The 27031-nt window shown below is 40.6% G+C and overlaps 2 protein-coding genes across 2 annotated transcripts; both read left to right on the top strand.

Moving 5' to 3' along the window:
* The first annotated feature begins 2441 nt into the window (after positions 1 to 2441).
* Positions 2442 to 3593, top strand: LOC124859992. Its single transcript, XM_047352935.1, has 4 exons — positions 2442 to 2651; positions 2740 to 2871; positions 3057 to 3158; positions 3270 to 3593. The coding sequence occupies exons 1-4, from the start codon at positions 2444 to 2446 to the stop codon at positions 3446 to 3448; spliced, it is 621 nt and encodes a 206-aa protein (XP_047208891.1). The 5' UTR covers positions 2442 to 2443; the 3' UTR covers positions 3449 to 3593.
* A 14452-nt stretch (positions 3594 to 18045) lies between these two features.
* LOC124860528 lies at positions 18046 to 22057 on the top strand. Its single transcript, XM_047353913.1, has 5 exons — positions 18046 to 18264; positions 19373 to 19693; positions 19992 to 20102; positions 20236 to 20352; positions 21770 to 22057. The coding sequence occupies exons 1-5, from the start codon at positions 18216 to 18218 to the stop codon at positions 21811 to 21813; spliced, it is 642 nt and encodes a 213-aa protein (XP_047209869.1). The 5' UTR covers positions 18046 to 18215; the 3' UTR covers positions 21814 to 22057.
* Positions 22058 to 27031: the final 4974 nt, after the last annotated feature.

The following is a 27031-nucleotide window of genomic DNA, read 5'->3' as shown; positions in this document are numbered from 1 at the left end:
ATTAAAAACATAAATAAACATAAAGAATCTGCAATATTGTTTACACATATGTGGGTGGACTGTCTTTTGTGACCGCAGATGACGCATAATATTGATCTGCGTCATGGAGCTTGAGATAAATAAATTTAGCCCAGGTTCGATCAATACAACAACATCATCTTATAATTTCTCGAATTCTAGGATTTTTCTTAGAATTTTCCCTCGGTAAGATAAACGTTATTCACGAAGCATCTTAGGTCTGAGGAGATCTCCTAACGTGAGAAGATTTTAAGAGTCGAGGGAATGACTTTTAGATAGCCTAAGAGTGCCTTAAGCAGAAAAGATGGTGGAAAGACTGAGAGAAAGGAGAAATATTCTCTGTACAAAAACAACTGTAAATTAATAAGTTGCTACCATGAAGGGATCCACGCCTTAAACAGTTGAGTAAATGACCATATAAACTTCTATAACAATCATACAATTAATATATCGATGCGGTTAATCTCAATCTTCAAAGCTGGAAATTATTTCTGCAATCTCTCATTGACTGATTGCTTATCAAATGCTGTTCACTAAATGTGACTCTTATAAAGTTCATTTGCAGGTAAAAGTAATTAAAAAAACAGGAAAGCATGATAAATGCATTTGTAGAAAAAAAACTGAGTCACAAAAAAAAGTTTGACGCTTCAAGTTTTTGGTTTTTCTGCCTTGGAGTCTTGTTGTTCTTGATGTTTTCTTTCTTCTGTCTGTTCTGTCATCTATGCTCTTGGTTTCTCTGCTCATCACTTTGCTCTATTTGTCTTCGACAAATCCTGAACTGCAAGGGGAACTAATGTTGACTAATCTTTGTTTTTTTACATAAACAGAAATAATTACAAAAAGAACAGACTTCATCCTTAACAGTTTAATCTAACTTGCTTTATTGGCTGATGTGTTAAGATTTGTTATTTTCAGTTTGCGTTGAAAAATAAAACAAAATGAATTATGTCATGCAACACTCAGTAAACACAGTGGCACTGATTGTTTGGTTTAAATCTAAAGGGGATTAAATACTTCATGATTACAGTATCTAAAAAACAAATTTGGGGTGTTTCTGTGAAGATCAGTTTGTCAAATGATCTATACATTAAAATATAAACTAAAGAATCATGATTTGTAATTTAGAAAATTAATGTTCACAAATTTAAAACTCAGTTGATGTTACTGAAAAGTGTCTTCTGCTTGATATAATTTTTAAGTTTGGATATCAAGTATAAATCTTTGGATCATAACTTGCATGCTCTATAACCAAAGAAGAATTTACAAATCCCTGAAAAATTTTCATTTCATACTTGTGAAATCTAAATTGTTTTTAAGGTTTTATTAAAGAATTATTCCCATAAATGTACATCCATTTATTGAGAGTCAAAAGGAGCATCTGTCCTAAAGCCACTATTTAATAGTCCTTCAAGGTTACTGATTGGCTTTCCAGGAAACTGTTGCCTTAAAATGGGATTTATCTGACTGATATCAGGCATGGTGCAGCCAAATAAAAACACAAATAAATTAAATCTGAATTTAACATGTTCGAACAATCATATTTGCTGCTTGTTTCTAATTAAATGTTTTCAATCTTGCAGGTGTAAAAACTTACTGTGATGGCAGAAAAGGTGGAGCTCAGTGTTTTGGACTTCTGGGAGGAACAGTCCTCCTCCAGCTGATGGATAATACCTCACATATTCCTAAATATAAATGGAAATATAACAGATCAACAGTCTTGGAGAACATAAGGACCCCTCCTCCACCGTACATTCTTCAGAACAGATATATTTTCATTCCCAGTAATGGTACATTGAGCATAACGAACCTCAGCAGAAGTGACAGTGGGGAATACACTCTGGAAACCTTTGATTCAGATGGAAGGAATTCAGGGACGCAGACTCTTCAGTTAACTGTTGAAGGTGAAGGATTTTTTTTCTGCTGTCAGATTTAATTTTATTAATCAATCAATAGCTCATATTTCTCGTACTCGTACTTGTCGTCTTCCGCTTATCCGGGACTGGGTCGTGGTCGCAGCAGATTCAGCAGAGACACCCAGACGTCCCTCTCCCCAGACACCTCTTCCAGCTCCTCCGGGGGGAGCCCAAGGCGTTCCCAGGCCAGCCGAAAGACATAGTCCCTCCAGCGTGTCGTGGGCCTTCCCCTGGGCCTCCTCCCGGTGGGACGTGCCTGGAACACCTCAGGGGGAGCTCATATTTGCTCATAATAAATAATTAATTTACATGTGAATTGCATTTTCTGCTTTCTATAGAAAAGGTTTATTATCAAACATCACAGTGCTGTAAATCTGTGTTTTGTGCATTTTCTGTGATTAGCTAAAACATTAAGATTATCAAAACTACACTATATATTAAAAATAAATCTTTCTCTCTCAGCTCCTGTGTCCTTTGCCCAGATGATTCATGAGTGTTTGTCCCAAGGACAGATGAAGGTGTCCTGTCTCTCTGAAGGAGGGGACAGTCCTCAGTATAGCTGGACTCTGAATGGACACATACTGACAGACTCTGAACTCTTCTCTAGAAACAATGATGCTAATGTCATCCTTCTGAGACAGAACATCTCAGGACATCTGGTCTGCTCAGCCAGAAACCAAGTCAGTTCGTTCTTCAAAGAAATACAGATATCGACATGTGGTGAGTTAGAGCATAATGAATAGCCTACATTTAATCAATTTAAAACTAATATCTATAATCACTACTTATTATCTTTCTCTTCTCATAGGCTTCATATTTATAAACTGTTTAACTATGAATGGGACCCAAATATCTAAGTGGGTGTTGAAAGAAAATAACAGCCTGTGTGTTGAATCAACGACCACTTCATCAGGGATGCCCATAATTAAGATTATTATGGGTAAGAAGCTACATTTAAAATGAATAATTTATTATCACTGCATCTTTAAGTCAGACCCTGTGGATTGATCAACCTTGGTACAGTAATACTTAAAAATGTACTCTAATACTGTGAATTCATTAATGTGAGTTCATTTAAAAAAAATCTGTATTCATTCATTTCTAATTGTTTTTACTTTGAAACAGAAATGTGGCCTATAATAGCGGGTGCATTTGGAGGTCTGCTAATTATCCTGGTCATCAGCTTAGTTATCATCTGTGTCAAGAGGAAGAAACAACACAACAAATGTAATAAATTTATTTTTTGACACTTGTTTTCAAAAACTGAAGCAAGAAATGTCCGGTCAATATACGGTTAATGAACCTACCTTGTGCCTTTACTTCCTTCTATTTCTGTAGTGGAGGAAGAGTATGTAGAGCTGGAACATGCTGACACGAGGACAAGTAGAAGGCAAGAGGAGCAACAGGGAGAGATCCAAGAGGAGTACAGCCAAGTGAAAAAGAAACCTCGGCATTCTGATGTCAAGTTGCACTTACATAAGGATGGAGTGTATGCAAATGTCCACAAAAACCCTTGATCAGATGTGTTGAGGTAGTCTACAGAGGCTGACTATACTGAAATCAAGAAGAATTAATACCCAAATATTTTAGTTTTCTCCACTTTCAGTTATACCATATTATTAAATAGTTTAGTCTTTAGGATTTGTGGTTTTAAACAATTATCCAAACTATGTGGCTATGAGCTAATTTAGGATTAGTGCCTCAAGATTTTAAAGAATGTTATTTTGTAGATGCTCTTTTCTTCTGTAGAATAACTACACGTTTGTTAACTGTAAAGTCAAGATAAATTTTAGGAAACCCTACTAAATGTGTTTCATAAGTTTCAAGCTGCAGCCAACTATATGATGGATCACAGCCGTGGATTTCAACATTAAACTCCGGTACGGACCTTTCTGGAACTTTCAAAATAAAGTGCATTAACCTTCTTCCGGCACAGCCAGGAAACGGGATAACTGCGAACTTCCTGTGACGCCACTACCCAAATAAAAGCACAGCTGTTGCTACATTCGTCCTCTTTCCACACGGCCTTCGAGAGGGACCGGTCAGGAGAGGCCCAGCGGGTTAATGTCTTTTGCTGGCAAACAGACATAAACTCTTCAACTGGATCCAAGGATGTCATACGATCATCGATCATATGCAAAGTTAAGTATGAATGAAATACTGTCTGTGTATCCGGTATTTTCATTCATGAACAGGGGTAATTAAGGTACAAGCATTGCTTGACTCCTTCTCCGAGCCCTAACGGTGTTCGAGAGAAACCCCTGCAAAGACATGGTCTCCCAGTCTGGAAGAAGACAGCAGAGACCGCAGCGGACAGGATGGTCCACCCAGCTACAGCTCCAGAGCAAACCCTTTTGTTCAGAGCGAACGCACCTTCAACCCCCCGCGAAGCTACCGAGCTAACCGCTTGTTGACTGTGGATACCTTCTTCAAACTTCGCCCTTGGACAACGTTTCCTCACCACGATTCATGAGGTTAAGTGTTTTGGGCAGATTAACAGTTAGGATGAAATGATCTAAACGTTTTTCATTTTATGAAGTTTTGTTTGTGTGAAACTTGGCTACCTTTATCACGTTAAGAGTTTGAATCGGACCAAAGTGCAGAAAAGAGCTTGGCAGCCGCATGATGAGTTAATCTTGAGGTTTTATTCCAAAACCGTCAAAAGCGTCACAAAAATCACTGCAGGTACATAACCGAGTTCAGAGCCAAAAACCTACATGAGTACTCAGTTCTCTAACGTAGCAAAACTGAACATCAACAAGGGTAGTGACGAGGAACAGTGATGGAGAAACCAGCGGGGAACAAAGAACACAGACCAACTAATATACAGGGAGAAAACAAAGGCAGGTAATCACAGAAACTAAGAACAGGTGTGACAAGCTGGCAGGGAGGCAGAGGGGACAGGTGGAACTAATAAACAATAAAGGAAAACATAAACCTAAACACAGTTAACACAAAAACACAAACCAAGTCCCAGGATGTCATATCATGACATAACCCCCCCGTTAAGGTCGGATCCCAGACGACCACTAGAAAAACACAAAGTCCAAAACACAAAAATACTCCAAACAGGGTGGGTGGAGGAGGCCTTGGAAGGTGGGCCAGAAACAAAAAACAACCCAACCAGGGTGGGCGGAGGGGGGCCTCGAAAGGAGGGCCAGAAACAAAAACCAAAAAAAAGAGTTCAGGCGGGCGACCAGGAGGTCGTCCCCAGCAGGCACAGAGTTCAGGCGGGCGACCAGGAGGTCATCCCCAGCAGGCACAGAGTTCAGGCGGGCGACCAGGAGGTCGTCCCCAGCAGGCACAGAGTTCAGGCGGGCGACCGGACCTGTACCACAGAGTTCTGAGCGGTTGGCGGCGAAGCCGTGGAGGTCTGCAGCGATGTAGCCAGCGAAGAGGCCGACGATCCGGAGATCTGTGGTGATGTAGCCAGCGAAGAGGCCGACGATCCGGAGGTCTGCGGCGATGTAGCCAGCGAACAGGCCGACGACCCGGAGGTCTGCGGCGATGTAGCCAGCGAACAGGCCGACGACCCGGAGGTCTGCGGCGACAGAGATGCAGGCGTCTAGGAGGCCTGCGGCGACAGAGATGCAGGCTGCCTGGAGGCTGGCAGCGGAGATGCCAGGCAAACCCACGAAGCGAGTAGTCAGGCGGTCTGCGACGTGGAAGCAGGTGCCTCGGAGGTGTGCGGCGAAGCCAGAATCGCGGCAAAGACTTGGGCCTAGGCAGGACCTGCAGAGGCCTGGACCAGGTGTCCAGCTTTGGTGTGTCTGGCAACGAGTCAGGCTCTGGTACGTCAGGCTGTGTGTGTATGTCAGGCTCTGGTGCGTCAGGCTGTGTGTGTATGTCAGGCTCTGGTGCGTCAGGCTGTGTGTGTATTTCAGGCTCTGGTGCGTCAGGCTGTGTGTGTATGTCAGGCTGTAAAACCAGGAGCACCCCCCAAAGAAAAAACAAAAGGTGTTCCGGACCCGGTTGTGGAGGTAGCCCGCCCACAGGCTCCTCCCGGATCAGACGACGAGGAAGTAGAGGCAGCCCACTCACGGGCTCCTCCCGGATCAGACAACGAGGAAGTAGAGGCAGCCCACTCACGGGCTCCTCCCGGATCAGACGACGAGGAAGTAGAGGCAGCCCACTCACGGGCTCCTCCCGGATCAGACGACGAGGAAGTAGAGGCAGCCCACTCACGGGCTCCTCCCGGATCAGACGGCGAGGAAGTAGAGGCAGCCCACACACGGGCTCCTCCCGGATCAGACGACGAGGAAGTAGAGGCAGCCCACTCACGGGCTCCTCCCGGATCAGACGACGAGGAAGTAGAGGCAGCCCATTTACGGGCTCCTCCCGGATCAGACGACGAGGAAGTAGAGGCAGCCCACTCACGGGCTCCTCCCGGATCAGACGACGAGGAAGTAGAGGCTCTGTAGATCCGGCGGCGGCCGGCTGAGGCTCTGTAGATCCGGTGGCGGCCGGCTGAGGCTCTGTAGATCCGGCGGCGAATAATAGTCCCTGAACATCATTTACTAGATTTGATAACTAAGTAAACACCATTAAGCCCCATTTCTCCAGAAAGATTTGGCTCTTTTCCAAAATACTCCCTTAATAATATTTCTTCAAATATTATTTCAATAAATAAAGGCAGCTAATTAGACACCGTTGAGAATTGGACTTCCAGAAGGTTGGTTTTATTCAGCAGATCATTCTTGAAAACATTATTTTATTAAAATAATATTTGATCTGATCTTGCATTGTGAATGGTTGTCTAAATGTTTGCTGATTATTACCTAAGTTGGTTCCAAGACTAATTTAACTTCATTTCAGATTCTTCAAGATAATCCTTGGTTCTCAAACATAAACATTACATGGTAATGTTGCATCACTCTTTTGGTCATAATTTCCAATCATCTTTAATCAACTTGTTTATATTGTACATAGCCCATTAGTCTTCCCTATTCTTTAATTCTGCTTGGTAGTTTAGTTGGATTGTTTTAACATAGTAAAGAGTTTGTTGATTGAAATATGTTTGACTTTGAGTTTGTTAATAAATTCTTGTATTTTAAGAAATTGTGTGAATTCATTCCATATATGTGCAGAGTTTATGCTGTTCAATAATGTCAGAGCTCGTCTCACACCTTTCTATTTTGTCCTAATACCATCGCCTTACTGGACTGGTATTCACAGGACAACCCTTAACAGACCAAAATATTATTTGATAAAATATTAAAATATTAATATTAAATAATATTCTCAGATTAATAATCACAACATATACTTTAATGATATTATATAGCCGTGATTAGCGCAATGTAGCAAAGTAAGCACCCACAAGAAAGCGAATAGAAATTCTGGTTTCAAGCCAAAAACAGTATAATATCTATTATTGAAATGTACCTGGTTAATTGGATGTACAACATAGAGTACAATTAAAAGTTCATACAAATTCAAACAATGTGCAGATTGAAGTTATGCATGTCATTATTTCTTCTTATCCAACTTTAAAACGCCTGGCATGTTTCTGTTCATCACTGTCAAGAATGCTTCAAAACATTTAAAAACCTAAAGATCTATTACCTGTTTGTTGTTTGTTAATCTTTTTCTTTTGTTTCCAGTTGTGTAAATGTAAGGAATGTTAAATTTGTCTTTAAATAACACATTACTCATTTAAGTTGGAGTGCAGGAGTGAAGAATGCCTCTTCTAGTGAACAGAAACACATGCAGTTTACCACATTGCTCTACAACCGTATACACATGAAACTCAGCAAAATTGGAAAATACTTATTCAATTATCCTAAAACACTCATCCATCAGTCATATCAATCTAAAATATGTACAAGGAAATTCCTCCTGTGCTTTTTATGTGCAAAGCAGTGTTTTTTTCTGTGGTTCTTTGTGAATATTTAGGGTTGAAGGGCTTCTTTGATCAATTTTGAGACCAAGAGTGATTGATTCATTCCTCTATGTTTTTGTGACAACCACTTCAAGTTTATGTGTTGACCTTGTTAAAAATGAAAAAATTGATTTTTTTGAAACCTTTTGCTTTTGAATGTTTTCCTAACTAAACTGAAATTAGTCAATTTAAAAAGAATTCTCATTTACACAATTATGTGTAAATGATGACAATTATGAGGACATACAGTACTGTGTTAAAGTTTTAGGCAGGTGTGAAAAATGCTGTAAATGAAGAATGCTTTCAAAAATGGAAGTTTAAATCATTTATTTTCATCAATCAACAAAATGGAGTGAATGAACAAAAGAAAAATTTAAATCAAATCAATATATGGAGTGACCACCCTTTGGCTTCAAAACAGCATAAATTCTTCTAGGTAGACTTGCACACAGTTTTTGAAGGAACTCGGCTGGTAGGTTGTTCCAAACATCTTGGAGAACTAGCCACAAGTCTTCTGTGGATGTAGGCTTTCTCATGTTCTTCTGTTTCTTCATGTAATCTCAGACACAATAAATGATGTTGAGATCAGGGCTATGTGGGGTCATACCATCACTTCCAGTAAGTCTTCTAAAACTTTTATAGTTTTAGGCAGTTTTGTAGTTTTAGACATTGTATATATATGTACATGCAGACTGTTTCTACAAACATTTGTGAAAGAATAGGTAACTGTCTGGAGCTCAGCGAATTCCATCATGGTACTGTGATAGGATGCCACATGTGCAACAAGTCTAGTCATGAAATTCCCTAGCTCCTAAATATTCCACAGTCGACTCTAAGTGTTTTTATGAAAAAGTGGAAGCGTTTGGAAATAACAACAATTTAGCCACAAAGTGCTAGGCCACATAAACCGACGGAGCAAGGGCAGCTGATGCTGACAGCAGATGCACAGAGGTCGCCAACTTTCTGCAGATTAAATTGCTACAGACTTCCAAACTGCATGTGACCATTGGTGTCGCCACTGGACTCTAGAGCAATGGAGGAGCTTTCTCTGGAATGACAAATTGTGCTTCTCATCTAGCAATCTGATAGGCGAGTCTGGGTTTTGCGGTTTCCAGGAGAAAGCTCCATATCTTACTGTATTGTGTGAGATGTAAAGTTTGGTGGAGGGAGGATTATGTTTATATAAATGGTGTGGGTCAGTCCATTTAAAAGATTTAAAAACAAACTGTTAAATCTTAAAATAATGCTAGGCTGCACAGGCAGCCACTACAAATATGGCAGTATGAAAGTAATACAAGTGTAGAAACTACGAAGGAATTATCTATGGAAGACCATGCAAAACCCCTCCTGGGCTGCCACCTTACCATGTTGGAGGGGTTTGATTGTCCTAATTATATTAGGAGCTATGTTGTCAGGGGCTTTATGCCCCTGGTAGAGTCACCCAAGGCAAACAGGTCCTAGGTGAGGGATCAGACAAAGCGCAGCCCACAGACCCCTTATGATGATTACCACAAATGACAACAGCGTTCCCTCGCCCGGACGCGGGTCACCAGGTGCTGGCGAGTGCCTGGTGGCCGGGCTTTCATCCATGGAGCCTGGCCGGGTACAGCCTGAAGAGGAAACGTGATTCCCCTTTCTGATGGGCTCGCCACCCGTGGGAGGGGCCATAAGGGTTGGGTGCAATGTGGTATGTGTGGCGGCCGAAGGCCGAGACCTTGGCGGTCTGACCCTCAGATGCAGAAGCTGGCTCTTGGGACATGGATTGTCACATCTCTCATGGGGAAGGAACCTGAGTTGGTGTGCAAGGTAGAAAGGTTCCAGCTAGAAATAGTCGGGCTCACCTTGATGCATGGCTCTGGCTCTCGAACCAGTCTCTTTGAGAGGGGTTGCACACTCCCTTGTGACTTTAATGCTCACATTGGCAATGACCGGAGACCTGGTGGGGTGTGGTTGGGAGTAATGGCCCTCCCGTTCTGAACCTGAGTGGTGTTTTGTTACTGGACTTCTGTGCATAAGGGTCTCTATATGCGCTAGGACACCCTAGGCTGCAGTTCGATGATTGACTGTGTTGTCGTGTCATCTGATCTGCAGCCGCATGTATCGGGTGAGGAGGGGAGGGGAGCTTTCCACTGACCACTACCTGCTGGTGAGCTGGCTCCAATGGTCGGGGAGGATGCCGTTCAAACCTGGCAGACCCAAACAAATCTTGAGGGTCTGCTGGGAACCCCTGGCGGAGTCTACCGTGAGGCAGAGCTTCAACTCCCACCTCCGGGAGAACTTCAAACACATTCCGGGGTAGGTGGGGTACATTGAGTGGGCCACTTTCGGAGGTGTTGTTGGGAGGTCCACCACCAACACTGTTTACACTGGGGAGGGTGTGCTGTTGGCCTCAACTCGGGACGTTGTGGGTTGGTGGGCAGAGTATTTCAAAGACCTCCTCACCGGCACGTCTTCCACTGAGGAGGCGGAATCTGGGGACCTTGTGGCAGGCTTTCCATTCTCTGGTGCTGAGGTGACCAAGGTGAGAAACGAGGGCGAATCACATTGTGATGGAAATTCTTGCAGTAAGCATTCCACAGTGTATGACCTTTGGTTTACCTCACTCCTGTGAACATCTGTGTTAGAGGAGGAAGCTGTAAAAGCCATTATCAGAAGTTTAATGGTTAAGGACATTTGTTACGGTGATGCCTCGGGGAGAGTAGATGGTTATTCCTAGGTAACCTTCTCACCTCTGAACCCGAGAAGGGTCTGGGGTCGTAAAACACAGACTCTTTGAAGTTGAGATAACACTGTCATGTTCTGGTATAAATACTGTGTGTAAATGTTGATCGGGGCTCTGTTCAACTGACTTGCTTGGTGACAGAGTCATTCAAATGTTGAATGCCTTTGAATAAAACTTATAAAGACAAAGTCCGGATTTTCTCTTGTTATGAGTCAACTTCTACCCACTTTGATAAGAAAATTCCACAACAATTTTAGCGTCACGAACAGGATCTAACGTGCCAGAGGAGACCGCAGGACGGGGACACGGACGCCTGGCCAGCCTGAGAGTTGTTCTCAGTCCACTTCCATTTTACGGAGGGGAGTTCTGGTGCCCGCCTGCGGCTTCTGGCCGATTGGATCCGAACAATTTGTCGTCAAATATATCTGGGTGAGAAGTTGCTCTGTATGATATAATGTATATTATTATTTTTATTACACATTAACCATCATCTCCTAACTAATTAATTAGGTTCCAGAGTTGCGAGAGGGAGGACATCAGCTGAGTGCCCGGTTACCCTGCAAAAGGAATGACAGGGAGGTTCTTATTGGTAACAATGGGATAAAGCAAAACACAGGGTTTTGCGGGTGGTTTTTAGCAATTTTCTACACCTCAAAAAGGAGAAAAGCCAGTCGGCAGACGTGCCGCTGAACAGGTAAAAAAAAAATGGTTCCGGAACCTTGAGGCATCAGGGGTGTCTCCTTCTTCATACTCTGATTTATAAAATAATGAAAGGAAAAAGTGGGGATGATTGTGTTAAATATGCTTTAATTTGGAAGATAAGTTTGGTTTTTCACAGCGTGGAAGTTTGAGTGTAAATAAGTTAAATGGTTTAAATAGTTTCAAGTAAAACAGTTGATGAGAAAAACATTAAAAAGCACAGAGTGCATCAATTAAGGGGTTAAAGAGTTAAAACTTTCCTGAAGGAAGTTTTGTTTGTCTTAAATATTGCGATCAGTCGGAAAAGAAGGTAAAAGTGAAAAGGGACATTAGAGAGTCGAAAAGAAAGTTGTTTTAGAAAGGAGTATAGTTCATGTTGTGGAAGGAAGTGACAGGCAGGGGGACAACTGACTGACTGACTGATAATATTTATTTGTGCAAAATCTGAACCTATACTAAATTTTTCTTTTGCCTCTCTCACACACACATACACACATATATGGGATTTGAGTTCAACATCTGCATTTTTGAGTCTGGATTTTAGAAACCTGCCCTTCTCCATGGCTACTCCGCCAGAGATGCTTCTCCAGCACGGCCTGAAAGAGAGAGATCTGCCTTCCTGCATGTTGAAAATTGCAGTGTGACTTTCTACAAGAAAAAAAAAAAAAAAAAACTCAGAAGAAGTCTGGACCCTCTGAGATGGACAACGATCCATGCTGTTTGCAAGAGCCAGAAGAGTGATACACTGGATTTATATTGAAAGCATCTTATGCGGGCAGAAGAGAAACTGGAGCAAAGTTTCTTCTTTCTCCCTCCTGGAGAAGTTAAAGTGGACAAAGAATGATTGAATGTCTCACCAACAGACCTGAGAAGGGCCTGGTTGTTTTTTGGACTGATAGAGGACTGTGTGCCATAACAGTCTGACTCTGGAGCAATTTAGAAACTGATGGGGGTAACGTACAAACACACACACATTTGCATAAATCTTTTCCTATTTTCTGCAATGAAGAACGCTTATTAACCGCTGCTCATGTGACACGCTTGCTTGACGTGGACAGATATAGCGGGTTAAAATATTATTGTAGAGTTAGAAAAGTATATTTAAAAGGGTGATAACTTAGTTCATTTGATACTTTCCGGTTAATTCTTTTAGAGAAACAAGTTCTCTTTTGTCGTGGAATATTCAGGGTCAATTATTATAGTTATTAAAAGTTATTAAAAAGCAGAGGAAGTTACAACATCTCCAAAACTCAGCAGTAACCAAGTGTTTCTATGTTATTCTCAGGACAGATCTCATGAAGGAGTATTTTTAAAACCCAGCGAATGCGTAAAACCTGATGGGTTTCTCCTTCAGGTATAATTTTCTGTTGTCAGAGTTTGTATCCCATAAATCTAATGGGTAGAGACCTCATTAAAACAGGCTTAGTTCTACTGCAGATGGTCTTCATACAGTCTCTGACACAGTACTTACAGTTTGGTGCAGTTTATGTCCGCAAGTGTTAACTGACGCTTATGGAAGGTGCAAATTCATTGTTTTTCACAGCAGCTGCTGGGAAGAGGTTATATTAGGTTTTTCCTTCCCTCTTCTGATTCATGCAGCGTGTTGATTTACACTGTACCTTATATCAGATCCTGATAAAAACTATGAAAGGCTTGGTTCTGCAGGTTCTTTTTTCTCCCTTTGGAGAAGGAAAGAGAAACCTAATCAGTTCTGTGTTGCATAGAAATATTAAAACACTTGTTGTTTTCTAAGATATCACCAGCTAAAAACTTTTAAAACTTTTGAGAGTAATTGGTTTTGTTAAACACATTTCCCTTGGTAAAACCAACCTTTAAAATGAGAATGAAAAATGGGGTTATTTAGAAAGAATCTGATTGGACAGTGGTACCACACAAATAATTAAACTAATCTCATGTTTCCTAAAAGACTCTGCATGAAAAGGCCTTCAGAACCGTGGAGTTATTTTCCACCACAGTAACAAGTTTTTTTAAGCATGCTTTTTCTTTATTTTAAAACAGATCTGGTTTTTGTTTTGTTTTTGGCTTTTTAGCATAGTGTTTGTCAGAAGCTTCTTATGAACTGGGTTAGGAGCAAATATGATCTGAGGTAAATTAGGAGCTGTGAACTAATAATTTTAAATCTGATTATTGTCCAAGCAGAAACAATATATTTAGCCAATCCTTCAATCTCTGCAGAAAGTTAACACCATTGTTTAATGCAGTAGTACTCAACTTGTGGTTCCTGGACTCCTGAAGCCCGTAAGCCATAGATTTTGGGTCCATAAAATTATAATATTTAATTAAAGGTAGACCGATTACCTATTAAAATAGATCTAAGCCAATGATGAGTTCCAGTCATTTGGTGGCTTTGAAATGCAATAATACTCAAAATTTCTACTCTGGGGAACACAGATTGGGGTTGAAGAGTTTAGTTTTGGAACCACGGTTAGGATTTTTATAACAGAATCAAGACAAGTAAAATCCTTCATTTTAGGAAAAGAAAAGAAATAAAGGCCCTCTTAACAGTAAGAGGATGGTCGGCTCAAACTCCAGTCTCCTTGTTGGATTTCTTAGGGCTTAAAGATTAAAAGAATACATAGGAGTAGAAAGGTACACAAGGTGATTCCAGATTACTAAGAGATAAAATATTGGAACATTTATCAGCATTTGGATTGTAAAAGAGGGGTTCTAGTAATAAGTTTTCCCCAACTCTCAAAATTTAAATAGCCAAATTAAAGAAAATGATGTTTGTTCTTTTTTAAACACTATGTGGGAAAAAGTCCAGTTTGGAGACAAGCTTCTTATCTTAATTTCTGATTAAGTCAAACACTGCAGTTTTTGTTTGGTTTGGGTATACCATAAAAATGTCAATGCTGACTTTTCTAATTTCCCCTCGGGGATCAATAAAGTATCTTTGAATTTGAATTGAATTGAATTAAAATACTTCTTTGCATTTAACTTGAAATTCTGCAATACAGCTGTGATCAAATTGAGCCAAACAAAAAGAGAACTATAACAATAACTCTCAGGATTGTAGTTATTATTATAGAGTTACAGTACAAAGAATTAGCAAAAGGTTTCAGCATCAGTAAATTTGGATTCATATAAGAGAAAACTGTTGCTGTGCTTCTAAATACTTTGAGATTTTTTGGACTATGTGCACTCATTTTTAAAAAAAGGATCCTGACGATTGTCATAACAAAATTGATCAATTATAGCATTAAAAGATATGACTGAGAAAACATATTCTGAAAAGAGATTGTTAAAAATTTATTTGAATTCTTGAAGCTTCAAATTTGGCCATTTGTCTGTCTCTGATGTTTTGTCTTTGTTTTGTTGGAATGAATGTTTGTTTATATGTTGCATGAAACAATAATCCATGTTTAGAATAATGTTTCTAAATCCCAGATTGATTAAACTTTGAGTTTTCAGGAGAGTTAAGAAGCAGCTTGTTTCTCAGGTAGGTGCATGTTAATAGCTTTGCAGTTTAAGTTACACTAATGTGGGATGGGATGAAGAAACTGTGGGTCCGCCCATAGGCTGTCAATCAGAGGTTAGTTCTGCCTGACTCCGCCCACCTACCAGGTTGGTTCATGCCTTTGTTGTCATGGTAACGCTCAGCACCTCCATTCCTGAGTTTTAACACTGTTTAAGAGACAATAGAATCAAAATGCTTGTAGTGATTGTTGCCTTAAAAACATGTTTTTTTTGTATAATGATTAAGGATGTAGCATGACTTTTAGATTTATGTGTTTTATTATTAAAAGGTTAATGAAATAGTTTAAACTAGTTTGAAGAATTAGTTTTGCATGCAGAATCATTGGTGATTTATTAGATTGAAAGTTTCCCTGGTACCATTAAGCTAGCTGACAATTCAAGATATGCCAAAAGTAAGGAATATATTTTTGATAAAGAATCTGAGTCATGACTTTATACTTGGTGGGAATTATTTATTAGATTCAATTTGTAGGGTTTATTCATCCAAATTACATTAGATGTCCATTAATCTAATAATACTCATCTTTGTACAAGACAAATCAGGATGATATGTGACTAATTTCTAAGTGAGACACTGATGAACTGAATAACTAAAGTTTGTGTTTAGTTGTTAATGGAACTGAATTGCAGTTTAAAACAACTGGATTTTCTTTATGTTGCTTTCGTTAAATTCATAGTGACACATAGTTATGTCAGAATTCATTTCTTTGGTTCTATGTAATGTGATCTTGGTTACTAAAACATTTTTGTACAAACTTTTTGCTGGATTGTCGCATGGGTTAGACCCTGCGCCAGAAGAGGGGAATGTCAGAATAAAGTAACATGGGGTTCCAAAAGTTGTAGCACTCATGGGAAAAAGGGTAGCTCATAGCCCACAGATTAGACCATTTTTGAAATTATTTTTGGGTTTTCTGAAACTATGAAATGTTGACCTGTAATCAGACCTTCCACAAACATCATGTCACATTTTTGATATTCAGAATATTTAACTGATGGTCACTGCTAGTATATCAGGTGAAGTCAGAAGATCAATTCTTTGGATTTTGTTGGATGTTTTGATGAAGTTCATGTAGTTAAGCACTTAGGTTTGAGAATGGGACTTTGAATTGAAAATTAGCCAAGTGTTGTGAAGGCTCTACCTATTGTTCTCACTTATATGAGATTGAGACAAAGGACACAGGCAAATCTCAGTCCTTTTGAAGTGCTGTGTGGCAAGTCTCCTTATTTGGACATGGGGATATTGCCAAGAAAATTTTCTTCCACATCTTTGTGTGAAGGTAGGATGTTGTTTTACTGTCAAAACCTGTCCACTACGTTTTCTCAAGTTTCACAGATGGTGAAGGCTGCATTACCAGAAACAGCCACTTCCACCCTCCAGTCCATTATTCCTGGCGACTGGATTCTGATCAGAGAATTTAGGAGAAAACACAGGAAGTCCAGGTGCTGGAATGGCCCATATCAGATCCTACTAGACACCCAGGAAATCTGCAGGAAAGCTCCAGCTCTCCCAGCATCATCTGGCTTCCAGGACAAGTCATCTTCCAACTGGATCATCAACGGCTTGAAAGGTGTGAGGGCAGCGGACCACCACAAGACAAAGAACTGTAAGCTGATCACTGGCGAGTGATTGAAGAGGTGGTTGAAGAACACTGTTCTTACAAGGGCACAATAATCCCTTGGGCAGTGCAACGTTATTTCAGAATCTACTTAAGGCCATCGCATTGCCTGAAAGTTAGAAATCATAAGGTCATTTGCCTCACTGCACACACACCACAGTGTGAGATTCTTTCCTCCCACTTTGACAGCGAGACTGACTCTGAGGAGGAAATCTCGGATGCTTTTATCTAACTTTTATGTTTATTGCTTGATATTTATCATTATGGTACAAATTTGAAATGTGTTCATTTCCACCGTTGTTTAGTTGGACTATGGAAGCCTAACTTCCAGCAGGGTGCATGGGAGATCGCCCAACCAGTCTACTTGTGCTTTGTGGACTTAGAGAAGGCATTCAACCATGCCCCTCGGGGAATCCTGTGGGAAGTACTCCGGGAGTATGGGGTTCCAGGCCCTTTGATACGAGCTGTTAGGTCTCTGTATGACTGGTGTCAGAGCTCGGTCTGCATTGCCAGCAGTAAGTCAGACTCGTTTCCGGTTCGACTCTGCCAAGGTTGCCCTTTGTCACTGATTCCGTTCATTACTTTTATGGACAGAATTTCTAGGTGAAGCCAAGGTGTTGGGGGGGATCCGTTTTGGTGGCCGTAAGATTGCGTCTCTGCTTTTCGCGAGGTGATCTACACCTCTCACCGGAGCAGTTTGCAGCCTAGTGTGAAGCAGCTGGGATGAGAATCAGTGCCTCCAAGTCCGAGGCCATGGTCTTGCGTCTGAAAAGGGTAAAGTGCCTTCTCTGGGTCGGTGGGGAGGTCCTGCCTCAGGGAGAGGAGTTCAAGCATCTTGGGGTCTTGTTCACGAATGAGGGAAAAATGGAGTTGGAGATTGATAGACCGATTGGTGCTGCGTCAGCATTGATGTGGTCGGTGTACCGATCTGTCGTGGTGAAGAGAGAGCTGAGTCAAAAGGTGAAGCTCTCAATTTACTGGTTGATCTACGTGCCTACCCTCCTCTATGGTCATGAGCTTTGGGTCATGACCGAAAGAACGGGATCACAGATAAAAGCGCCCAAAATTAGTTTCGTCTGCATGGTGTCTGCTCCGTCATCCGGGAGGGACCCAGAGTAGAGGTGCTGCTTCTCCACGTTGAGAGGAGCCAGTTGAGGAGGCTTGGGCATGTGGTTACAATGTCTCCTGGACGGCTCCCTGATGAGGTGTTCCAGGCACGTCTCACCAGGAGGAGGCCCAGAGGAAGACCCAGGACACGCTGGAGGGACTATGTTTCTCGGCTGGCCTGAGAACGCCTTGGGATTCCCCCAGACGAGCTGGCCCAAGTGGCTGGGGAGAGGAAAGTCTGGCTCTCTCTGCTTAGGCTGCTGCCCCCGCGACCCGACCCCAGATAAGCCAAAGACGATGGATGGATGGATGGATGGATGGATGGATGGATGGATGGATGGATGGATGGATGGATGGATGGCAAATGATTAAGATAAAAAACCAAAGTAGTAAGGGTCAAGACAGAAAGTTAAATATATCCTCTGATTACAAGATTGCTTCACTTTCCAAACTACAGTCATCCAAAACATCTGGTTTTCCTGAAGTCAGTAATATTTGTGGTTGGAGGCTCAAGAGTTTTAACTCAGCCTGATTTTTTAGTATTGAGGTCATCTGGTTGTGTAACTGATTTCTGTGTCAGCTTCCCTTCTTCTCCATGTGAAGATACGTTCACTTCCCTTTCTCACCCCTCTGTCCTGGTAATACAAAGCTTTTCTTCTGATCGTCAACAAAAGTTCATCCTTTCAGAGTCGGATAAATATTCAGTCCTTGCTCTTAGCTCTTCCTGACAGCTGCTGTTTAAACAGTAAATGTAAACGGACATGGAGGCTACTGTTGGACTGCTGTTTCTGCTAATAGGAGTGTCTTATGGTGAGTTAATACATGTGGTATAACCAGTGTTTTATTTACAACCTTGGCAATATTTTTGCTTCTAGTGACCTTAAATAAAATTAAGTCTAATTTAACATCGTCTGTGTTTCTTGGACAGTTCAAGTGTTGTGGCTTTTGTTTTTAGTAAAACTAGCGAAGCGCTGCTCTGAACAAGTCCTTCCTCTTTTACTCTTTCTTCCTTTTTATTTTTCTCCTTTCTATTAAAAAGATGGTTCGGTAAAAAAAATCTTAAAACCTCTTCAGATAATTGGTAATTCAGGACCCTTCTCATAACATGACAAACTGCACACCATTTGTGGCTTTTACTCAGTAATGCATGTTTTGTCCACCAATATAATTTTCTATATATGCTTAGGATGAGCATTTTCACCATCCAGCTCACAATGTTAAATAAAACTACTTATCTTTCTGAAAACTCATAAAAATTTTACATAGGTGCTCATTTTATTTGTTCCTGTTCATTTCTTGACATTTAAGGTAAAATGCATGTCATTGATCAGTTATGAGACTCACAAGTTATGGGAGATTTGTTGAGCTATGAACATTAAAGATAGTCACTACAGTGTTATCAATAGCACTTAAGATTGCATAATGGTCTCTAAAATGAGTATGATCATTAAACAAGGAATTTTGTTAGTGTTAGTGTTCATCACTGCAGTTCGGTGATAAGAGATGCTTGCAGTGGTCACCTTGTTTTGTTTCAGGAATCAGAAAAGAGTGTTTTTGGGTTTGATATGACTACTGTAACTGTTTAATATTTTAAGGAGCTGCTTTTTACATTTAGATCTCTTATAATTTTGTCTTTTTAGTACCAATAACTGGATGATTATTCTCATGAAATACAGATAAATGAAAAAGGAAATTTATAATGCAGCTTTAAAATGTAGAAAGTGATATGTAAAAGCATACTTATATAATTATTTACTGAACTGAATCAACTTTCTGAGGCCTAATATGTCATGTAAGGGCAAAATCTAATGAAGCTTTGATTTGTGTTTTCAGCAAGTCATTTATATTTTAATTGTTGTAAAGCTCAGAGATGTCTTATTTAAACTTCATTATCACTATTAATTATTCTGTCTGTCAGGTGTGGAAACTTTCTGCGATGCCAGACAAGATGGAGCTCAGTGTTTAGGAAGCTGGGGAGGAACTGTGTTTGTTAAACTGATGGACCAAGCCTCAGGAGCACCTAGAATGGATTGGATGAAGGGAGCAACTTTGATACTAAGATGGAGAAACAATGAAATTGTGGCAAACACTATAATGAGCAGATCTGAATTTATCCCCAACAATGGAACATTTAGGATAAACAACCTGAGGAACAGTGATAGTGGCAAATACACGCTCAACCTTTTTGATTCAGAGGGAAAAGAAAAAAGAACCCGTAATCTGCAGTTGTTCGTTGAAGGTAAACACGGTCATACAAGAAATAAAGTCAAATTAATAGATTCCCACATATTTATTGATAATCTGTATAATATATCTCAAATCATAATAAGTCATCCTTTCATGTTCCAGATAATGAAGCATAACAAAAAACTGAGGATTATGTGAACCTAAAAAGGTTTCACGTAATTTTGACCTTGTAATAAATCATGTGTTTATTCACTTTTATTAAATGCTCCTGTTGATGTCAGAGATTGTAACAAAACTGACTGGCACTCTCTTTCTGTCTGCTCAACTGACTTTCTTTATATTTGAAACAGGCCAATCTCCAATAAGAGTTGGAGCAATCTCTGCCCTGGTCTTCTATTTAATTCTGTTACTGGTCTGTATAATCATCCTCTGTGTTCGGAGTAAAAAGCAAAAATGCAAAGGTACTTCTTAACTCTTTTCCAACCATTTTCTCTCTCAGTAGACTGTTATTTACTGTATGTGCTACAATGCAAATATTTGTGTCTTATTTATGTCTTTATCTCTATTGAGTGACTAATTCTTGCTCATCTACAGAAAATCTTAATGCTGACTTAATTTACGTTGATGTCAGAGTGGTGCAACAGCAAGGAAGGAAGTCAGTGAAGCAAAACATGGAGGAAGAGGTGGAGTACAGCCAAATCAAGACTGCAGGTGATTTCAGCCGGATTAAACAGAAGACATGAAATTATGCAGATAAAATGAACTGTTGTCTGCTATTGTAAAGACTGCTGAATTGAATTTATTGTCATTTTTAATGAAAAATATATCAATTATCAAAGCAAAAATATCCTGCTATATTTTATTTTATTTTTTTCACTGTAATAGTTGTCCATGGCTGTGTTGTTGAGTGTGATAAAAGACCGAAGTTCTGACAGACAAGAGGCAACACCCTAACCAATCAAAATGAGGGAATTCTTTTAAATTCTGGGGATGGATATGCACTGCAGTGCTCAACAAAGCAAATAAAAACAATCTCCATATTCTCTGAACTACACAGGAATGCCAAATCCCTATATACTGCACTAGCAAAAAAGAAAAGTAGTTTAAGGTGCAACTAACAAATAACTAGTACTTTTCAGATGTGGTGCATGTGCACCTCCCACTACTACTGCTGCCCTGGGTAACTGCCTATATGGCCCATATGAAAAACCATTAGTGGATGATGATAATTTAACAAAACTGAATATTTGAACAAAATCCAAAACAGGGATAGTACAGGAGGTGAGAAAACAAGTGAGTGTGTAACACAGAAGGAGGCAGTAGGAGAGGCAAGAACATACCAGGAGGATCTGACAACTGACTGAATGAACTGGGAGGAATATACGCAAAGTTGGTGATTAGTAGTATGACAAACAGGTGAGTGATTACTGATTACTGCAGCTGCAAGGGATGATCAAGGAATACATTAAAAAAGGGAAACTAATGATCATGAATCACTGCACATGTGCACACTAATCTCAACTTCAATCCAGGACACAAAGTTCAAACCATCCTTTAGATGATGACAGTGCACAACACAAAGACAAAGCATGAAGAAAGATGTATGAGATTATATGTTTTTGTTGTGAATGGTTTAGGAATGATTTTTCTTGATTAGGTCTCCAGGTTGTGAATGAGAACTGTTTATCAATCGATTCACTTGATAAAAAAAAAAACGATTTAAGAGACTGATTGTGATTGTTTTACAAGCCAAGCAAAGTTGTCATTCCATTAGCCAAAAAGAGGAGACTTGAGCTGAAAATACTTTGTACTCTTGTTTACTTGACAGGATGAAGGATAATACAATTTGTACATTCTGAAATGTTTTTATGCAGCTTTTGCTGAGCTAAGGACATTTTATGATAATGGCAGTTGTACCTCAAATTATGTTATGTAAGAATCTGGATTGTGTGTGTTTAACTTTGGACAATTTAATAACAATATTAAATACCACAAGACCATGACCATCAGGAATTGGCTGATATCTCAGGTGTAATTGTGCACAGGAAGCAAAAGTGTCCTAAAATGTATTGGTTTTTTTTGGCAGAGTGATAGGTAGCAATTAATTCAGCTTCATTTATCAATGCAGGTCGTAATGATGTTATGCCAAAATCTAAAACCACATTAAAATAAAGAAATCCTGGCTTTCCAGTCATAACAGTGCAGCCAGGGGCATTGGACAGCAGGATAGTTCTGCGGGAGATCAAGGAAACCTGCACGGAGGCACGGGCCACTGTGGCATGGTACTTCCGAGGTGTTGTAAAGGAGATGTCTTTCCCGTGGATTCATGCCATATATTTAAAATTTTTTGTATGTGCAAAGATACTTGACAACCATGTATAAACCACATAAAATATCAAATTGTTAAAAAGTTCAAGCAGTATGAACTGGAGTTTGATTTTTCTGCTTTACTCTCACTCACTTAAAACTGTGCACTTATATTTATATTATATTGTAGATATGTTTGTACTGTTTAATTTGTACTGTATTGCACCGACTACGCCAAAACAAATTCCTTGTATGTCCAAAAACGTACTTGGCAATAAAGCTTTTCTGATTCTGATTCTGATTCTGATTCTGATTACAGACTTCACCCACCTTGTTCTGTTGTTGTAGGTGTTGTAGGAGGACTGTAGCCTATCACAGCTGAGCCTGAGAAGGTCACCAGTCCATTACAAAGACATCCTAGACAAACTATTATGCATGGTCCCTGCCACAGGCAAATTAGAATGATCAATAAATCTAACATGTACTGTACGTGAAGACATACGTGTAGACAACAATGGGAGAAGGACAATTCAAAGTGTTGAAGTGCTAGGAGCCAAGGCTTCCTTCTCAATGATGGAATAATTTAGCTGGTTTCTGCTAAACCTTTGAGAAAAATACCAAACGGGATGATCAGCTCCGTTTGTACCTTCCGGCATTAAAACAGCTCCAACTCCCACTTCACAAGGAATGGACATTAAACCAGTGGAAATCTGTGCTTTGGTCTGATGAGTCCAAGTTTGAGATCTTTGGTTCCAACCACCGTGTCTTTGTGCGGCGCAGAAGAGGTGAACGGATGGACTCTACATGCCTGGTTCCCACCGTGAAGCATGGAGGAGGAGGTGTGATGGTGTGACGGTGCTTTGCTGGTGACACTGTTGGGGATTTATTAAAAATTGAAGGCATACTGAACCAGCATGGCTACCACAGCATCTTGCAGCGGCATGCTATTCCATCCGGTTTGCGTTTAGTTGGACCATCATTTATTTTTCAACAGAACAATGACCCCAAACACACCTCCAGGCTGTGTAAGGGCTATTTGACCAAGAAGGAGAGCGATGGGGTGCTGCGTCAGATGACCTGGGCTCCACAGTTATCGGACCTGAACCCAATCGAGATGGTTTGGGGTGAGCTGGACCGCAGGCAAAAGGGCCAACAAGTGCTAAGCATCTCTGGGAACTCCTTCAAGACTGTTGGAAAACCATTTCAGGTGACTACCTCTTGAAGCTCATCAACAGAATGCCAAGAGTGTGTGGAGCAGTAATCAAAGCAAAAGGTGGCTACTTTGAAGAACCTAGAATATAAGACATATTTTCAGTTGTTTCACACTTTTTTGTTCAGTATATAATTCCACATGTGTTAATTCATAGTTTTGATGCCTTCAGTGTGAAGCTACAATATTCTTAGTCATGAAAATAAAGACAACTCTTTGAATGAGAAGGTGTGTCCAAATGTTTGGTCTGTTCTGTATGTATAACCAAAATCAAAGACTTATGCGTTGGGCTTTAATCTAGATATCAGGACTAGATATCAGACACAAAAAGGGTGCAGGCAACATCTTAGCTGATGCTTTGTCCAGATAGGGGTTGTGAGACATGTGTTTGTATTTGTGGGGATGTTGTTTGATGAACATTGCGTGTCGGTGGTGGTGTTACGGTCGATGGTCCTGGGTATTATTATTATTTTTTTTTAGAACCTTTTTTACAGACTGCTAATTGGCCTGCTGGAGTTGTTTAAATCCCCATTTCTCCATTGCTGTCTGTTTGGCTGCATGAGACTTCTGCTGAAAATCCCTGTTTTCTTCTTCGCTGCTCCTGTTGAGCTCGGATCTTCCTGGGTGCTCTGCACTCCTCCTGCTGGACATCCCCGGAACTCATGTTGGACAGTTTATCTCCAGCTCCTCCAGTCACAAAAGAGACCAGCCTATATAAACTCTCCACACCTGCCACTAAGGGTGTGATTTAGTCTGAGCAGCTTGCCTCTTGTTGAGTGTCTCATGCAACTGTCTAACCTTGACTTTGGCTTTTTTGTTTGGGAAGTTCGTTGGCTTAGCTGTTAGTATTGCCTAGCTTGCAACTAGGAGTTTTGTTTGGAGGCCTGTCTTGTGTGCCTTTAAATGTTTTTGTGAGCTTGTGAAGACAGGCTCAGAAGCTTCAACTTAGGAAGTATTTTGTTTAATAACAGGGACTGAAAACTTTTTATTTCAGCCCTTTATGGTTAATCCCACTTTTGGAAGTTTAATTTAGGTGAACTCCATCTTTAATTTTGTTTGATTGGAGACTGTTCTTCGTTCAACTACTGTTTCTTTTGTACTAGAATTTATGTTTGTAAACCTCACCTGACATTTGTACTAGTTCTAGTACCCTCCTTTTGTTCTCCTTTAAAAACAAAACAGAAACTCAGGAAGCAATAAAGCGCTTTTATTCTAAAAACCAACAACGCCTAGTTTAATGTTACTTTCCCTTTTCCCTGGCTGAGCTGGGTCGTAACACAGAGCTACCACAGGCCTCTCTGCATTATGCTCTTCTTGAGAGGTCTGTCAGTCAGGTGGATGTCCACATTCTGAGTAGTTTCCACTGGTGCTATACCCTCTCCACTTTCAGGTGATGGACTGAACTGTGTTGTGTGAGATGTTCAAAGTTTGGGATTTTGGTTTATAGCCTTACTCTGCTTTAAACATCTTCACAACTTTATCCCTAGCCTGTCTGCTGTGTGTCAGTTGGTCTTCATGATGCTGTTTGTTCACTGATGTTCCCTAATAAAACTGCACTGTTCATACTGAGACTGATTTACACACTGCACACTTAGTTCAGCAGATTTAAACTATTTACGGTAATCTCTTGCGCTGGATTTTATTTAGGGGTTTATTTAGGGGGTCTTTAGAGTAAAGATAGATGACTAGAAATACGTACACCACTTTCAGATTTTTATTTGTTAAAAATGTTAAGTCATACAGTTAAACCCACAATATTCATACCTGGGGCCAACAAGATTAAAATTATTTCTTAAACTAAAAAGTTTATTTCTGATAATAAATTATACTTTGCATCTCTTAAAACTCATGACAATGTAAAAGGAGTATCAGTTTGAAAAATAAAAAATATTAATAATTGGCATGTCAGAAATTATTCATAGCCTTCTCAGTAATTGATGGATAACATTTACTTCCTTTAATGATGAGTCTTTGAGTTCAGAAGGCTTCTATCCCATCACCCTAATCTTTAGCTGCCACCACAGATTATCAGATTATAGTCAGGACTGAGGCTGGGTCCCTCTAAAATGTTATTATTTATAGTCGGAAGAAACCTCAATCCATTATCTATACCAGTTTATCCCTGCAAGGGCCTAGAAGGAGCATCATCTCTAGCAGTTACTGGGCAGGAGGGAGTATACACCCTGAACAGGTCTCCAGTCAATCACAGGGCAACACAGAGATACACGGGACAAATAAATATGCACACACACATATATAAGGGCAATTTAGTTTTTGGGCTGTGGGAGAATGCCAGAGAGAACCCACGCATGTATGGAGAACATGCAAACTACAGGCCCCAGGACAGGATTTGAACCCAGGACCATGTAAGGCAACAGTGCTACCAACTGCTCCACCGAAGCAAGCATGTTGGCCAAAAATAAAAGATTTCTTTACACTTAACTTTGCCAGGGGTATGAATAATTTTGGGCTTAACTGTATATATTTTTCTTTCAGCTTCCTAAATAAGCATTGTTACATTGTTTCTGACTATCGCATAAAATCCTGATAAAATAAAAGGAAATACACAATTTGCGGTTGTAAAAAGATAAAATGTAAAAAAGGTTTTTGCAAGACATTGTAAAAATAAATCTCGCAGTATGAGGCTTAAATTAATGCTGAGAATGAAATAGGATAAAATGATACAATGTGAATCAGACAAGTTAGCTTTTTTCACATGATTTAAATGCAGTCTAGAAAATAAAAGTAAGAGCATGTGCATCCGTTGCCTAAAGTATTCCTGCAGTTTACTTGTTTTAAAATAATGTATGCCATTAGTTATACATTATAAAAAATATATATAAATTCAAAAGTCTGACTAGAATAAAGGAAAATGGAAAGATTACGACCCCACCTGAGAAACAGTTCCCCTTGTTTAACAGCAGGGGGAAACCTAACCCATAATTATTTATTATATTGCATGTAGTGAATATAGAGTTTAACTTCTTGAATTTAACAACTGAAATTAATTTATTTTCTGTTCGGTTACAGCAGCATTCTCTATAGCAGAAAATTAGACATAATTCAGAGAAGACAAATGTCTCTAAACATTTCATAAATTTTTCACTATCTACTGTTAGTGAAATAACTCTCTTAGCTGAGGTGATACCTGCTCTGTCATTAAATATGCTCCAACTGGGCAGTACCAGCTCTGTCTGCCTGCCTCTGCCCCAGGAGGGAAGGGGACCACCTCCTGGGTCCGGGGCTGGTTGCCTCTAGGGGGTACCGGCGCCTGGACCTGGGAGTATAGAGTATGCGTGCGGAGTGTGAGTGAGTGTATGACGTCCATTGTTGTTTATCCTTACGTTGGGTGTGAGTGATTTTATGTGTATGCATGAGGGTGGGAGTGGGTGATTGTGACTGTGTGCCTGTTTTTTTTTTTTTTTTTTTTTTTTTTGCGACAGGTTGGGTCTTGGACTGCTCCCTCTCCTGGATCAGCTTCCTCCCCGCCACACTGCCTGCTGGTGGTTGGAGTCTCTGCCCGCTGGTGTACTTGTGGTTCTCGGTGTCCAGGGCCGGGTGCTTTGGTGTGTGCTGGCTCACTCCTGGTGGCTGCTTGCTGGGGCCTGGCCCCCTGGGTTCTGTCGGGCCTCTGCTTGGGGGTTGGTGTGTCCCGGGGTCTTGGGCCTCTGGGTCCATGGCTGGATCTGCTCGGGCGTGGACGGCTGCCGGCGGGGCCTGTGGGCTCGTCGCTGCGGCTCCCTGGGGCTTCTGCACTGTCGCTGATGGGTGGTTCCCCTGGGACTCTCCTCTGCTCTTCTCTGGGGGGGTTGCGGTAGTCCCGGCAGTGGTTCTCCTGGGGTTCCTGTGCTTTGGGGGGCCTTTAGATGTCTG

This window comes from Girardinichthys multiradiatus, chromosome 23 (genome assembly GCF_021462225.1).
Source record: "Girardinichthys multiradiatus isolate DD_20200921_A chromosome 23, DD_fGirMul_XY1, whole genome shotgun sequence".
Lineage (NCBI taxonomy): Eukaryota > Metazoa > Chordata > Actinopteri > Cyprinodontiformes > Goodeidae > Girardinichthys > Girardinichthys multiradiatus.
The sequence above is the reverse complement of the archived record's forward strand: the minus strand, read 5'-3'. Positions and strand labels throughout refer to the sequence as shown.